Below are 17,130 nucleotides of genomic sequence, written 5' to 3'. Positions count from 1 at the left end.
ATCTGTAAAATGGAGATGAGTTATATCACCCACGCTGTGAGCAGAGCTGCTGTACAGATTTTTTTAATGAATAGTTGAAACTGTAAAGATCTTTAAAAATGTTAATTTTTTTTTACTATTTTTCAGTGGTTCGTTCCGTATTGGCCACACAATGTTTATTCATAAAAACAAAAGTTAAGAGACATACATACCAGGAATCCTATTGAGTGTGACCCAGAAATGTTCATCAGGACTGTAGGTGTCCTTGGACCAGGACAGTAAGTCAAGTGCCCGCTGGTCTTGGAGGACAAAATTAGCGAATTCCCTCGTGAGGGCCACGTAGGCAGTGCCAAAGTAAATAGTCATGTTGTGAGGAGGTGGAGTTTTCAATTTCGCGGTTTTAATCATGTAGGAATTTCTTTTGCTCAATAGTTCCTGGTGGACATATTTAGTCCGTCCAATAGCATGATCGGGAGGCAGCACCCCTGGGGTGATGTTTTTCCCTTTAAATCCTTTCAGATACTGAACTATCTCCCTGTTGGTTTTCAGGGGGAAATCTTGCCCACAGGTGTTGATGGCATATTTCCACGGAACCTCAGAGCCTGCAAGATCTTTGATGCAGTTCAGGTCAGCCTGGAGCCTGGAAATCCCACCGTAGACCACGGGCTCCATCTTGGAAGCCAGAAAAGCATTTGGGAAGCAGCTCAGTAATTGCTTCACTGCATCTTTAAATGGATCTGTTGCCTTTTCATCCACATGAACACAGTAGACATTTTGGGGCATGTAAATTGCCCTGAAGAGTCTCTCAAAAGTGCCAAAATCTTTGTGGACGGTCATCATGTAAGCCAAAGGGAAGCCAGCCTCTTCTTCAGAGAGTGCTTCTGTTATGTACTGACTTTGAGCTATGTACTCATAACAGGTAGATTCACTGAGGGCAGTTTTCAATGCATTCTCTGTTGGGTAAAAAACCTTCCCCTTAAAAATCTGACGACAGGCTTCTGCTAATAGCGAAGCATTGGACAGAGATGCTCCCAGGAAATTTTTATTCTCCCATAACTCATGATTGTAAACAAACACAAAAATCAGACCAGTGACCAGAGACACACAAAAAAGGCACTGCTTCCAAGAGCCCATCATTCAAAACCAGGAAATGAGTAAAATGTCTCTTGGGATCTGATCAGAGCGTGGGTAGATTTAACTTACATTTTCTCCAGAATCCATAACCATCCTTTTGGTAGGTGCAGTTCTGGCCGGCTGTTCCGGAACCTTCCGGAACCTTCCAGTTGAGCATGCCTGTCCTTTCTTTCTGTCTTCCTTTTCTCCTCGTTTGCCACTGCATTGCATTTCCACCTTTCTGCCTCACGTTTCTGAAGTAACTCTTTGGGATTTGCTTTGCTCAGTCCCCACACCCCCTTCCTGCAACCTGTTTCTACATAAAAACAAGTTGCCTCAGGGAGGTTTTGACTCCAATGTGTCCACGTTTCCCTACAGGAAAATCACCAAGGGGTGAACTGACTATTCTGAAAGCCATTGCACTAAGACTTTAACCCCAGCCTCTTCTCCTGGCCAAAAGGTTGGCAACTCTGTCAGCTCCAACTTCCTGTTAATCATTGTGTTCAACTGACTGAGTTTGTTTGCTTAAACAGCACTGCCAAGTTAAAAGCCTGGGTTCTAAGCATGTGAACACTGCCTGGGGAGATATTCTGTCAATAAATATTTAGTGCTTAAAAATTAATCACTTAACCTTGCCTTTTTCCACACACGCCCCCCTCTCCATATTGGCTGGCTATGCTATTAAAGCACGGCATATGACTAACTGTTGAGCCATTCTTTCCAGCACTTAATTTTCTCTGCTAGGAGGTAAGGTCCTTAAAAAGGCACATTAGCAAGTGAACCTCCCCACCTAACTCGTCACAGTATGATGAATAAAGGCTAATGAAAAAAAAAACCCAACCCCCCAAAAAACTGACAGCCCATTGTAACCCCCAAATTGCTAGAGCTGAAGTTAGTGAATGTCAAGTTTATTTCACCCAAGCCCAGGGAGGATGCAGGGAGAGGCAGGAGAGAAGAATCATCTCAGTTTGGGATGTTTTAGAACTGAAGGAGACAGGCTCTCAGATTCATATATATAAACCATTCCAAACTATTAGATTCATATATATAAACCATTCCATTTCCCTACCTGTAAAACATGAGAATAATTTTATCACCTTCATAGGTCAGTCGTGAGAATACAATGAGAAAGCGCATCAAGGGTTCATGGCCTGCCCAGCAATGAATGAGGCGGAGATAGAAGATAGCTGGGCCCCAGGCTGAGATGCTGGTGCTTCAAGGTAAAATAAAGGCAGGAGCAGAGGGGCTTCCCTGGTGGCACAGTGGTTGAGAATCCGCCTGCCAATGCAGGGGACACGGGTTCGAGCCCTGATCCAGGAAGATCCCACCTGCTGCAGAGCAACTAAACACGTGCACCACAACTACTGAGCCTGTGCTCTAGAGCCTGTGAGACACAACTCCTGAGCCCGCGTGCCACAACTACTGAAGCCCGCGTGCCTAGAGCCCGTGCTCCACAACAAGAGAAGCCACCGCAGTGAGAAGCCCATACACCACAATGAAGAAGAGTAGCCTCTGCTCGCCACAACTAGAGAAAGCCCGCATGCAGCAACAAAGACCCAATACAGACAAAAAAAAAAAAAAAAAGGCAGTAGCAGAGAGGAGCTGAGCTCTGCTTGAGTAAAAAGATAAGACAACCACATTCTTCACTCTTGAGGTCAAGGAGACCTCCGTGACTACACATGTGCAGAAAGTTTCCTTAGCGTCAAAAAAGGAAGGGGGTGGGAATTCCCTGGCAGTCCAGTGGTTAGGGCTCCACGCTTCCACTGCAGGGGGGCACGGGTTCGATCCCTGGTTGGGGAACTAAGATCCCACATGCTGTGTGATGCAGCCAAAAAAACAAAAAACAAAAAGGGAGGGGGCGCTAGCCCGTAATATGTCCTGCCAGCCTCCCAGAGACCCTCGCACTAGAACATATCTTGGCTAAAAGATGTGCAGGCACGTTGGGAGGGCCCTGAGTCAGACCCAGTTTGGGCACGAAGCAAGACAAAGCAAGATGATTGGCCAGAAGGAACCCATAAAACTTCCCCCATATAAGTAATTCCTGCCACTCCCAAAGCGTGACTCTCCCTCTGAGCCTGCCTGCATGTCTTTCTGCACGTACTTTTCTTCTAATAAACGCTTTTGTCTCTGTGCTGAATTCTTTCTTCAGAGAAGACAAGGACTGAGGTCCTGTTTCAAGCCTGCTGACCCTGGTGATCTAGTGGTTAGGTTTCCGCACTCTCTTCAAGCCACCTCACCCTGTGGCCCGTGAGATCAGGGCTGGGAGAGAAGAATAAACAAAAGCCCCTCCCCCCAACACTCACATCAAGGAGATGACACAGTTACCATCTCTCCTTTGAAATCTTCTTAGTCTTCCCTACTCCTCCCTCTGTGAGCCCATGCCAAGTAGTATACATCTAGGATAACTCTGATCAGTTTTGTTTTATTTGGTAGTCAGCTGCACAGGGGTGAAAGCACACTGTGCGCACACGTGGAGGGGCTATCAGCGCTGGGCTCCCAGGTGGCTCATCTGTTTCTGGCTCCCATCACTGTCTGCACATACTAGGCAATCAGACACTTATCGATCAAGTGCTCTATTTTGCATTCCCTGTTTCCCTGATCACCTTAGTGTGAGATTCCTACATTTGTGATTTATATTTTGTCATCTGTGATCTCTATTTGTATCTGTGGATGTGGGGACGTTCAAAGTACCTAGTTTTTCCAAAACATCTTAATTACAAAGACAACATAACATTACAGATAGTTTGTGAACACAGTCTTTTCATGTCCTGTGCTCCCATTTCCCTCTTGTCCATAGATACACACATTCTGATTTTACCAAGAACATGGGAGATGCAAGTTTGCATCCTGCGTTTTGCACTTCCTGTCAGAGCATAACATTTTCTTTTTTTCTTTCTTTTTTTTTTTTTTTTTTTGCTGTACGCGGGCCTCTCACTGTTGTGGCCTCTCCCATTGCGGAGCACAGGCTCCGGACGTGCAGGCTCAGCGGCCATGGCTCACGGGCCCAGCCGCTCCGCAGCATGTGGGATCTTCCCGGACCGGGGCACGAACCCGCGTCCCCTGCATCGGCAGGCGGACCCCCAACCACTGTGCCACCAGGGAAGCCCGAGCATAACATTTTCCATCGTGCTACTCAGTTTTCACTGGACATCATCTTCACACCATTACCTTAGAACCCAAGACTGGAGTTATTATTTGTTGTTGTTTTGTTCCCACCCCAGCTGAAAACTAATGCATTAACAAGAAGGTTGCCAACTCTGTTTCATAATCTTCAGGAGCATAGGAAATGATGATAAGAAAGGACTTAGGGAAGTTTTCCAGAACCAAGGGGTCAGACTTTACTTGTTTTAGGAATCAGATTCTACATACAATATGATTCAAGTGAATACAGACTGGTCTGTAGGACCCAAAATGAATTCAAACAACTCAAATATCTATTTACTTAACTATCTTTCATGTGTCTACCTAGAATTCTTTGGAACAAATCATTTCTTCAATACAGTAGTCATACGAGAGCAATCTTTTCAAAAATGATGACTAAAATTTTGTTAATTTTTGTTTTATTTGTAATATCTCTCTAGGCAGCCACTGCCCACATCAAATGAAATCGACTATAGGGATGAATAAATGGAGGCCTCGGGACTTCCCTGGTGGTGCAGTGTTTAAGACTCCACACTCCCAATGCAAGGGGCTCCGGGTTCAATCCCCAGTCACGGAACCAGATCCCATATGCATGCCACAACTAAGAGTTCGCATGCTGCAACTAAGGAGCCCGCCTGCTGCAACTAAGACCTGGTGCAAACAAATAAATAAATACTTAAAAAAATAAATTATAAAATAAATAAATGGTGGCATCAATGCCTAATTATGCTTTCTAAACTAGTTGAATAATTTTTACAACTTTTTCTCCTAATGTATTCAGATGATTACATCAACTCTTCCTTTGTTGATTTCGGCTATCTCCTCATTCTTGACACAATTCCATCCCTCCAGAGATTTCATGCATAAAAGCATCTCTAATAATTTGCCTGTTCTGCTCTGAATTTACAGCTCCCTGAGTTTAAAGTTACAGGGTAAAGAACGTTTGCAAGTTGGCACTTTGCTGCAGTGGAGTCCTTAATTGCATCTCACTTGAAATGCTTCAAGGGTCTTTTGATTTGGGCAATACTAGCCATTTTTTACAGGAATCAATCTTTTTTTGTGCATCACCCCAGTGCTATCTGATGTCTACTCTCCCGGTGGTCATGTGGGAAACGCTGGTTCTCCGGACCCTCCTGACTTTCCTGAGGACCTTTTGCAATATACCACTCATCATTCTTCTAAATTCTGGGTACAACGCTCTTGCCATTTGTGCAAGATAGTAGAAGGGGATGGTAATGAGTGACCAAAAAAAAAAAAAAGACATTCTCCTTTATCCCAGCCTGAACATTACATCAAAATTAATACCCCAAATTCTAAGTTGGAGGCAGTGATTGGGTAGGATAGAATTCTGAAGAAGTTGGCAACCAACACAGACTTGTGGCTTGGCCGCTCTGTAAGTGGTGAGGTGTTCACTGATGTCCCAGAATTCAACCTACACTTGCTTATTTCTATGTAACGTACACTCTTATAAATTCTCACTCCAGGACATAAACTAATTTTTATTCCATTAAGAAAATTGCGCTTAGAGTTTAATCTCAACAACTGACTGTAGAAAGGGAGCAGAAGAAAAGGGCTCCATTTCTACAGATGTGGATGCACTGTGCCTCATGCTTGTCTTATTCCTGGGGCCACGTGGTACCCAAACCACTTTTCAAGTATTCGTTTCATCATGACATCACCTCTGTGCCCAAGTAAGAAACCAGGGAAACCAAATGGAAACTTTCTCAGCGTCCACAGAGGTCACAGAGAAAGAGCAGCTTGGGTTAAACTGGTTTTAAGCGCACGTGACATTTTGTCTTTTTGGACTCCTGCAGCTCTTTCTCTCTGCCCAGGCTCTCTCCTCCCTCCATCTTCTTTCTCTGTTTGTTTATGTATTTACTATGTTAAATTCTGTACACTGTTCTCTCATCATCACTGCTTTTGTTTGTTTGTTTGTTTTTGTTTTTAGCCACAGGAAATAGCTGGAAGCAACAGGACTTAAAATAGCCCAGGAGGGTGGTGAGAGAGAGCCTGGATTGTGTGTCAGAAGGTCTCCAGTTGGGCCAAAGCCACTCTTGACAGCCGGGAGCCCTTGAACCAGTGATTTGATCTCACACCTCACAGCTTCCTCTGGGGTGAATTTGAGAAAACAACCCCTGTTCTTCCTCGGGGTCCCCAGTGGTGGCTTCCTGCCGACCACGTCACCTACACCTCTGAGCCTGAGTTTTTTCCAACAACGACCTCCTGGTGCAGCTGGAGGATTCCAGAAGTAACACACAGAAAGCACCCAGCTGGGGGCTGGCCAGAGACATCAGAGCTAATTTCATACCTTGAGGGAAAGCCACTGGGAAGAAAAGAGTGAAGAGAGGAAATGAGGAGGGTAGCAATTATTTAACATAAAATCACCGCAAATAGAATGGTAGGAAGGTGCAAGAAAAAACAGTCAATTAGATATCATTGGGGCACACAAAGCTGAGGCAAAGAGCTGACAGATGAAGAGCACCTCAGCGTTAAGTACAGTCTGTGCCCCCAAAGCCCCTTCCAGCTGCACTTGCCCTTGAAAGGGTACCTGACAACCCTCGGCTTTCAAAGCCAAAGGCTAACAGGAGGCAGCTGAGCCCAAGAACCTCAGAGGTTTTCACAGTCTAACATGTCTCTGCTCAGAAAGGCCTCAGGTTTGAGTTTTGGCTGGATTTGAGAGGTTGGGTGTCACAAGGAGAAGGTAAAACAAGGATCCAATCCCAGAGCCAACTGGGCTCTTCACCTGTCTAGACTTCTGCTCTTTCCTTCCTCCACTCTGCTCCCCACAGAGTCCTTGATTTGAGTTTGAAGTTACAGGAACTCAAGGTCTCTGCTACAGCGAGTGTTCCCAGCCTGGGGAGACCTTGAGCTTCTGATCACTGAGAATTATGTGCTGCAAGACACTAGCCCCCTCCTTCCGATTGCAATATGCTGTTCAATCAGAACAGAGTGCAAAGAAACGGATCTCCTGCTCTTTTGGGTCCCTGGGTGCTGGATCGCAGTATCCCCATTTCTTCTCAAAGCTCACAGTCTACGAGGAACCTGATGCCTACTCTCTATTTGGCCAGCTGGATGGGGAAAGACCTTCTTTACAACAGATGACCATCAACAGCCCAGACTGAAAAAGTATGGAAGACAGAAAAATAGCTTTGTGTTTGGCAAAACCTGAATTTACTTAGTAGATCAGTCTTTGTTTTTTTGTTTTTTGTTTTGCGGTACGCAGGCCTCTCACCGTTGTGGCCTCTCCCGCTGCGGAGCACAGGCTCCAGACGCACAGGCTCAGCGGCCATGGCTCACGGGCCCAGCTGCTCCACGGCATGTGGGATCCTCCCAGATCGGGGCACAAACCCGTGTCCCCTGCATCGGCAGGCGGACTCCCAACCACTGCGCCACCAGGGAAGCCCATGTAGATCAGTCTTTAATTCTGGAAGATGGATTTTCATAGAAACTACTTGCAGAATGACCTCATCACTTTTCAAAATTTTTCTTTTTTTTTTGGCCATGGCTCGAGGCACGTGGGATCTTAGTTCCCCGACCAGGGATCCAACCTGCGCCCCCTGCAGTGGAAGCACAGAGTCTTAACCACTGGACCACCAGGGAAGCCCCCCTCATCACTTTTCTAACTGGTCCAGGGCTTCATTATCAGTTTTGCATATTATCGAATGAAGTTCATTCCTCACAGGAATGTTGTGTGGAGTGACTAATCAAATAAAGCACATTTTAAATGCCAGAGGGTGCCAAGTACTTTATTAAATTCTGGAAACATTTTCCCTTTGACTGAAGGGAACTGAGGAAAATAGTGCAAACCATTAATTAGAAACATTGTCCTTTAATAAGAAATTAAAAGTTGTAACTAAGATATACATGGATACTAATGACTTAACAAGACATGAAAATTCATGATCACCGGTAAGTATATCACATAATGAAACAACATACTAATAAGTGCTCTGCTTTGAAAAACCTTTAGAAACAGAAATCTCATGTACCCCAATCAAATGATTCATTCATTCACAAACATTTTTTGTGTATTTAGTTTATGCAGGCACTGTGCTAGATTCTGGAAATATAAAACATAAGTGTAGGGCTTCCCTGGTGGCGCAGTGGTTGAGAGTCCGCCTGCCAATGCAGGGGACGCGGGTTTGTGCCCTGGTCTGGGAGGATCCCACGTGCCGCGGAGCGGCTGGGCCCGTGAGCCATGGCCGCTGAGCCTGCGCGTCCGGAGCCCGTGCTCCGCAACGGGAGAGGCCACAGCAGTGAGAGGCCCGCGTACAGCAAAAACAAAAAACAAAAAACATAAGTGTAGCCCACATGAGTACACGGCTACTAGATCTTAAAATGCTATTGGGGATTAAATAGAGGTAATATTTCTTAATCAAATTTATAAGCTTTTATACAGCAAAGGAAACCATAAACAAAACAAAAAGACAACCTACGAACTGGGAGAAAATATTTGCAAATGATGTGACCAACAAGGGCTTAATTTCCTTTTTTTAAAAAAATTAATTTATTTATTTGGCTGCACTAGATCTTTAGTTGCAGTATGCGGCATCTAGTTCCCTGACCAGGGATCGAACCCAGGTCCCCTGCACTGGGAGCGTGGAGTCTTAACCACTGGACCACCAGGGAAGTCCCAAGGGCTTAAGTTCCAAAATATACAAACAGCTCATACAACTCAGTAACAAAAAAACAAACAACCCAATCAAGAAATGGACAGAAGACCTAAATAGGCATTTCTCCAGAGAAGATATACAGATGGCCAGTAGGCACATGGAAAGATGCTCAACATTTCTAATTATTAGAGAATGCAAATCAAAACTACAATGAGGTATCACCTCTCACCAGTCAGAATGGTCATCATTAAAAAAAGTCTACAAATAATAAATGTTAGAGAGGGTGTGGAGAAAAGGGATCCCTCCTACACTGTTGGTGGGAATGTAAATCGGTACAGTCATTGTGGAAAACATTATGGAGGTTTCTTAAAAAACTAAAAATAGAGTTACCATATGATCCTACAATCCCACTCCTGGGCATATATCCAGAAAAGACAAAAACTCTGATTTGAAAAGATACATGCACCCCAGTGTTCATAGAAGCACTATTTACAATAGCCAAGACATGGAAGCAACCTAAATGTCCATCAACACATAAATGGAGGGCTTCCCTGGTGGCGCAGTGGTTGGGAATCTGCCTGCCAGTGCAGGGGACATGGGTTCGAGCCCTGATCCGGGAAGATGTCACATGCCGCGGAGCAACTAAGCCTGTGCACCACAACTACTGAGCCTGTGCTCTAGAGCCCGTGAGTCACAACTACTGAGGCCCACATGCCTAGAGCCCGAGTCCTGCAACAACAGAAGCCACCACAATGAGAAGCCCACGCACCACAACAAAGAGTAGCCCCTGCTCGCCACAACTAGAGGAAGCCGCTAGCAGCAATGAAGACCTGGTGCAGCCAAAAATAAATAATAAATAAATAAATAAATTTATTTTAAAAAATGATAAATGGGTAAAGAACATGTGATTACATATATACAATGGAATACTACTCAGCCATAGAAAAGAATGAAATAATGCCACTTGCAGCAAAAAGGATGGATCTAGAGATTATCATACTAAGTGAAGTAAGTCATACAGAGAAAGACGAATATCATATGATGTCACGTATGTGGAATCTAAAATGTGATACAAGTGAGGTTATTTACAAAACAGAAATAGACTCACAGACATAAAAACTTACGGTTACCAAGGGGAAAGGGAGGGGACAGATAAATTAGGAGTCTGAGATTAACAGATACAAACTACTATAGATAAAATAGATAAACAACAAGCTCCTACTGCATAGCACAGGGAACTATATTTAACATCTTGTAATAAACTATGGAACTATGGAAAAGAATCTGAAAAAGAATATATATAATTGAATCACTTTGCCATACACCAGAAACTAACACAACGTTGTAAATCAACTATACTTCAATTAAAAAGATGAGGTAATGTTTCCAGAAAACCATCTCCTTCCAACCTCCTCCCTCCAGTAGTTTTCCCCTTCCTACCACTCTCTCCATTCCCAGGAGGATAAAGTTGCCTGGAAGCATACTAATGCGAATCCTCTCCTTCTCTTTAAGGTAGAGGCAGTTAATGGAGTTACCTCTGTTGTTTAAAAGCAGAATAAGAGGGGACTTCCCTGGTGGCGCAGTTGATAAGACTCCACGCTCCCAATGCAGGGGGCCCGGGTTCAATCCCTGGTCAGGAAACTAGATCCCACATGCATGCCGCAACTAAGAGTTCACATGCCGCAACTAAGAGTTCACATGCCGCAACTAAGGAGACCTGGAGCCGCAACTAAGGAGCCTGCCTGCGGCAGCTAAGACCTGAGGCAACCAAATAAATAATTAAATAAATATGAAAAAATAACATTAAAAAAAAATAAAAGCAGAATAGCAAAAGCCGGAATGTGGAAGTGCAAAGTTCTGTTTACCTTGAATCTCACCCCCAAAGGCCTGTCCTTCAGAGTCACAAAGACAGAGCCTTAGAACTGATATGTAAGAACTGTAACTTAGGTTATATGAATTCCATTGAAACAGACACACAAAACAGTCTACAGGGTGTCCATAAAACTGGAAACATAGGTGAATATATATAATGCAATTTAAGATATTTTCAAAGCGTAAAACACACACACACACACACACACACACACACACAAATACTTCCAGACTTTATGTAGAATGGAAATCAAGTTCCACATACCTGGAATCCTGTTAAGTGTCACCCAGAAATGTTCATCAGGAGAGTAGGTGTCCTTCGACCACCCAAGTAAATCAATGGCCCTCTGGTCTTGGAGAACAAAATTAGCAAATTCTCTTGTAAGGGCTACATAGGTGGAGCCAAAGTAAATGGTGAGATTATGGGGAGGAGACATTTTTCTTATCCAAGTCCACAGCATGAAGGAAAACAATTGGTATTTCTGCTCCAAGTGCACATATCTGGTCCTTCTGATAATATGAGCTGGAGGCAGCACCCCTGGGGTAATGTTTTTCCCTTTAAATCCTTTTATATACTGAACGATCTCCCTGTTGGTTTTCAGGGGGAAATCTTGCCCGCAGGTGTTGATGGCGTACTTCCAGGGAACCTCTGAGTCTATGAGGTCTTGCAGGCAATTCAGGTCAGCCTGGAGCCTGGAAATTCCTGCATAGACCACAGACTCCCTCTTGGAAGCCAGAAAGGCATTTGCGAAGCAGCTCAGCAGCCTTCCTACCGAATCCTTGAAAGCAGAGGTGGCTTTCTCATCCACATGAACGCAGTAGACATTTTGAGGCATGTAAATAGCCCTGAAAAGCCTCTCAAATGTATCAAAGTCTTTGTGGATGACCATGACATATGCCAAAGGGAACTCAGCTTCGTCTTTGGACAGAGGTTTCATTATGTAGTGATTCTGGGTCAAGTATTGTTGGCAAGTTATGTTTCTCAGTGGTGTCATTGGTATATTTCCATACAAGATTTTCTTTCCTGCTATGATCATGTCACAGACTTCTGCAAGCACTGAAGAGTTTGAGATTTTCCCCGCTGGAAGGTATTTTCGCAGGACTAAATTGTTGGTATAGAGGAACAAAAGAATTAGAGAAACGGCCATAAGCCCTACAACGAACTCAAACACCTTCAGCTTCATGTTTCCTGCCATCTCTTCTGTGTTTGTCACTTCATATCATTGCTGAAGTCAGTCTTCAGGTCCATCCCCCGACTGCTGGGGAATCTACTCCCACTTCTTATTTTGAGCAAGAGGAGAAATACTGCCACTCACTTAAGGGACAGTGGATCAACCACAAGCTGAAGTTCTTCTCTAACGATGAAGGGATTGAGTGGATCTGAGAACATGAGCCACTGGGGCCAACGGAGCAACAGCTGAGCAGTGTTAGGCACCTTGGTCCAGGTCAATCTCAAGTTAAGACCCTAACAAATCTGTCACGGCTGCCGACTCAAGGTGTTCCCCCGGGGGGTGGGGGTAGAACGTGTGTCCGTCTTACAGCCCTTTTACCCCGGAGAGGGACACCCTCACCATCACCGACATCATGTTTGACCACAAGGGACGGTATATTTCTTCAATTTGGGGCCACATCCCCAAAATGTTGTTGTTGTGAGGCAGGTCACAAATGTTGTTGTTGTGAGGCAGGTCACCACCAGCAGTGACCGATATTAATGTTGACAGCTCCCAGAATTGCTGAAAGCAGGGTTTCTCTTTACCTAAAGATAAAAATCAAGAATTCAGAGACGTGGGATTGGAAGGAATCTTGCAGCTTTTTCAGACCAGCTCGCTCAAGTCACAAATGGAGCATCTTGAAAACGAACTGTCACTGATGTTCTATCACCCTCTTGGCTCCATTTTCTCACTGACAACCTAGGAGGTGAGCATTGACCTTACACCCACTTTGCACAAGAGGAGATTGAAGCCCACACATGCACTGACTTGCCTGAGGGTCAATAATGAGTTCATGGTAGCATGAGGTCTCAACCCTAATAGGGTCGAGAATATTGTACTTGGAATATGCGCTCCCCGCCTTTTCTTGATGAGTTCGTCCCGTCCATCAGGCCCCCCATGTGGCACCCCTTCCCTGCCCTCCCAAGTCTGGGTTAGGAGCCCTTCCACCTGTTCTACTAGGACCTGGTGCCCCTCTCTTTGCTTGTCTGTTTGCCCCACCACTAGCCTATGGAGAGCGATTTCTGTCTACTGATCACTGGGGTTTTGGCACCTCGCTGATGTTAGGCGGTCATCATTAAATTAAGTCTAGTCATTTTTCTTCCCTCTATACCAGGGGTGGACAAAACTACAATGGGCATCATGGGTGTGGGCCAATCCACCTGCCACATGTTTTTGTACAGCCTGTGAGCTAAGAACTGTTGTACATTTTTGAATGGCTGAAAGGAAATTTGAAGAAAAAGAATATTTCATGATACATGAAATTCACATTTCAGTGTCCATAAATACAATGCCATTGGAACATAGCCATTGGTTTACAGATTGTCCATAGCTGCTTTCCCATGGCAACAGCAGAGCTGACCAGTTGTAACAGAAACCATCTGGCCACCCAAGACTAGAATATTTACTCTTTGGCTCTTGACAGAAAAGATTTCTTGATCCCTCCCCTATAACTACTGATGTCTCTGCAAACCAGTATATTTTCTACTGTGGACTTTGTACAACTTTACCACTTTTTCCTGTATTTTCTAGATTTCCTCACGAATGCTAGAATGACATCCTATTTAGTAGCAAAGCATGTGCTTTAAAGAGAGAAATCTACAAACAACAAATGCAGGAGAGGGTGTAGAGAAAAGGGAACCCTCTTGCACTGTTGGTGGGAAAGTAAGTTGATACAGCCACTATGGAGAACAGTTTGGAGGTTCCTCAAAAAACTAAAAATAGAATTACCATATGACCCAGCAATCCCACTACTAGGCATATACCCAGAGAAAACCATAATTCAAAAAGACACCTGCACCCCAATGTTCATTGCAGCACTATTTACAATAGGCAGGTCATGGAAGCAACCTAAATGCCCATCAACAGACGAATGGATAAAGAAGATGTGGTGCATACATACAATGGAATATTAGCCATAAAATGGAATGAAATTGGGTCATTTGTAGAGACGTGGATGGATCTAGAGACTGTCATACAGAGTGAAGTACGTCAGAAAGAGAAAAACAAATATTGTATATTAATGCATATATGTGGAACCTAGAAAAATGGTACAGATAGACTGGTTTGCAGGGCAGAAATAGAGACACAGATGTAGAGAACAAACGTATGGACACCAAGGGGGTAAAGTGGCAGGGGGTGGGGATGGTGGTGGGATGAATCGGGCGATTGGGATTGACATGTATACACTGATGTGTATAAAATGGATGACTAATAAGAACCTGCTGTATAAAAAATAAAGTTAAAATTTAAAAAAATAATAAAAAATAATAAAAATGTATAATGCTCGCTTAAAAAAAGTTATTACAAAAAGAAAAAGAGAGAGAGACTTGGGTGGGTTGGGATCTTGGTTTTGCTGTTCCTAGCGGTATGAGCTTGGGCAAGGGGCTTTGCTTTTCTGTTTCAGTTTTGTCATCTGTCAAATAAAGAAAATACCAGTAAGTTTGTTTGGCGGATGAATATGGGTTAATAAGTGGAATGCAATTTGCTCAGACCTCGGCACACAGAAAACTACTGACTACTAAAACTGCTAACTGCTGAGTTGCAGACGGTCATTTTTAGAGGCTCACCTGCACCTCCAGAGAACCGGAAATTCAGAGCACGCTGCTTTGCCTGACTCCACTGTTTCTCAAACTCTGGCAAAACGTGGTGCTGCCACACACTGGCCCTGTACAGCATAGCTGGACAAGGTGGAAAATCTTGTGCATGGAAGGAAGGGAGAATTTTTGTGCCAATACAGCATTTTATTCTCCCAATAGACTGGGAGCAACTCGGAGGGAAGAACACGTCTTTGAAGACACAGGAGGAGGGCTCAATGTGGCATGTGAGCGACCCCGAAGAACTTCCCAGACCTCAAGGTCCCAACCCAACCAGCCAGCCGCGGTTTCCATAAGGACATTTAAGATGTCTCTCAAGCAAGCAAATTGTTTTGGTGAGTTATTCCAGAAAAACGCCATAGCAATAACTTCTATACATCTCATTAAGTCATTGGGGGACTTCCCTAGCAGGCCAGTGGTTATGACTCCACGCTCCCAATGCCGGGGACACGGATGGTTCGATCCCTGGTCGGGAGAACCAAGATCCCGCATGCTGCGTGGCGCAGACAGAAAAGAAAAGTCATTGGAAACAATGACATTTAACGAAGGTTCTGAAAAAATGGGACAAGAGACAGGTTAGATTAGATGGAAGCAAAGCAAGCAAGGTCTGGAGCACGGAGTACTCTTGGGGATTCTTTGCTATGTTCCGGCAGGGACAGCTGAGCAGCCTGTAGAGCATATGAAGGCAGTAGGATGCACCATGGTTGTGTGCCATCACTTCTATTATTCATTTGCAGAATTAGATATCAGTCCTAAAAATAAAAATTTCCCCAATGTCCTAGGCACACTCAAATCAAAATCAAATCATTTAATTTTAATTCTTCTCATGTAATTTGAGTATCAAATTTTTAATTCTTTTTTTTTTTTCCAGGAAAGTTAAACGGTCACATAAGAGAACTGTCCAGTGACAGAACTGGGAAGAAGCTTAGAGGTCATCTCATCACCTGCTGTCATTTTACAGAGGAAAGCAGGATGCCATTCAGAGAAGGAAACAGCCGTGAGCACCACAGCCAGGAGGGGCAGCTGGTCAGGGCTGATCCAGGCAATGTGCTGCTTCCAAAAATGTTTCCTTCCTTTCGATAAGGATTTCAGGAAACAGCATTTTACAAGTGCTTCTATACGCCTATTCAACTGAAGGACAGATTACACAAGATTATCTTAACTTCATGAGATTGGTCTTCAGTTCAGTTTCTACCCTTAGAAACCTAAGCTAAAGATAATATTTGTGCTTTTAAAAGAGGCTGATAACATATTTGCACTTTGAAGTCCAATGTGATAACACTTATTCTGGCTAGTGCTTTTTTTTTTTTTTTAAGTTTTGAATTTTATTTTATTTATTTTTTCATACAGTATTCGGGCTAGTCTTAGCAGGAGTAGGTAAATACATCCAAAGCCAAACAAAGACAATTTTGGAAACTTTGCGACCAAAACTGACAGATTTATTCAAAACTCTTGTTAAGGGCATCTAATTCTAATAACATTTGTATTTATGACTGTCCTCTAAATCCTTAGTTATCTTCTGTAAGTAGATTATTTCTCATAAAAACAAGAGTTAACCCAATCCATCAGCGTATTTCCAAGCACTTACCCATTGTCCCCACTGTGAAGGCCACTGCTGATATTTTCACCCCTCTTCCCCCCCCCCAAGTCCCCTACTTCTGTCCTTCCGTATTTGACACGTTCTTGCATTTCTGTCAAATTAGCTGAATAGAAGAGTAGTTTTGAATCAGGGGCACATGCTGACCCAGGAAAATTTAACACAGAATCCCCTTCCGGTCTCTGATACCGAGATCTGAAACCTGGAAAATTCATATTTTACCCCTAATCACTGGCACTGAAGACTTGTTAAAGCATTTTTTTAAATTTTATTGTGGCATACAAGCATATAACATAAACGTTGCCGTCATAACCACCTTGAAGTGTGCAGCACAGTAGTGTTAACTATATGCATATTGTCAGCAGAACTCCAGAACTTTCTCATCTTGCATAACGAAAATTCTCTACCCATTGAACGACAACTCCCATATCCCCTCCCCACCCAGCCCCTGGTAACCACTACCACCAATACTTAATCAGCAAGAGCAAGGCCAGTATAACACCAGAGGTCCGAGACAACAGGAAGGAAGGACTTCTGGAGTCAGAGTCGCAGCCCAGTTGGTGAGGGGCTTAGGAATCACGTGGTTGCCAGGGACAGAAACCCACCCAGACAGAAGTTCTGTCATGTGAGGTGACTTGTCTGAGGCCGCCCCACTGATAGGAGCCTGAGTGGGGATTCAAGCCCCATCGACTGGCCCCAGAGCTGGGGTCGTTTGATGGCACGGAGGCACCCTGCCGCCCCCATCTCCATTCTCAGTTCAGCCGTCTTAGAGCAGAATCAAGAAGGCAGAGCATCGTCTTGTTCGACCTCAGCTGGGAACGTACAAGTCTGACGACTCAGGTGTTTTGCTGCTCTGCACAAGTGGGCCTATGACCTCAAGTATTGCTTTGGGGGTTACACATTGTAGAAAGTAGACAAATTTGCAAATATAGAATCGGTGAATAATGAGGATCAACGGTGTTTACTCAAGAGAAATCAAAGCATGTGTTCATATATAGTCCTGGGCATGG

General features: G+C 44.1%; 1 protein-coding gene across 2 annotated transcripts in view; it reads right to left on the bottom strand.

The window, feature by feature from the left end:
• Window positions 1-17,130, bottom strand: part of GCNT2 (glucosaminyl (N-acetyl) transferase 2 (I blood group)) — a 127,378-nt gene that overhangs the window by 79,675 nt on the left and 30,573 nt on the right. Inside the window, exon 2 of one of the 2 annotated variants that reach the window (XM_067751977.1) lies at window positions 10,984-12,474. In XM_067751977.1, the coding sequence (XP_067608078.1) occupies window positions 10,984-11,914 (931 nt within the window). In that variant the 5' untranslated portion in view covers window positions 11,915-12,474. Of the gene's footprint in view, window positions 1-191; window positions 1,545-10,983; window positions 12,475-17,130 lie in introns of those variants that run through there. The other variant, XM_067751979.1, reaches the window with a different exon arrangement.

Source organism: Pseudorca crassidens, chromosome 10 (genome assembly GCF_039906515.1).
Source record: "Pseudorca crassidens isolate mPseCra1 chromosome 10, mPseCra1.hap1, whole genome shotgun sequence".
In the NCBI taxonomy this organism is placed as follows: domain Eukaryota; kingdom Metazoa; phylum Chordata; class Mammalia; order Artiodactyla; family Delphinidae; genus Pseudorca; species Pseudorca crassidens.
This window is presented reverse-complemented; position numbering and strand designations above follow the sequence as displayed.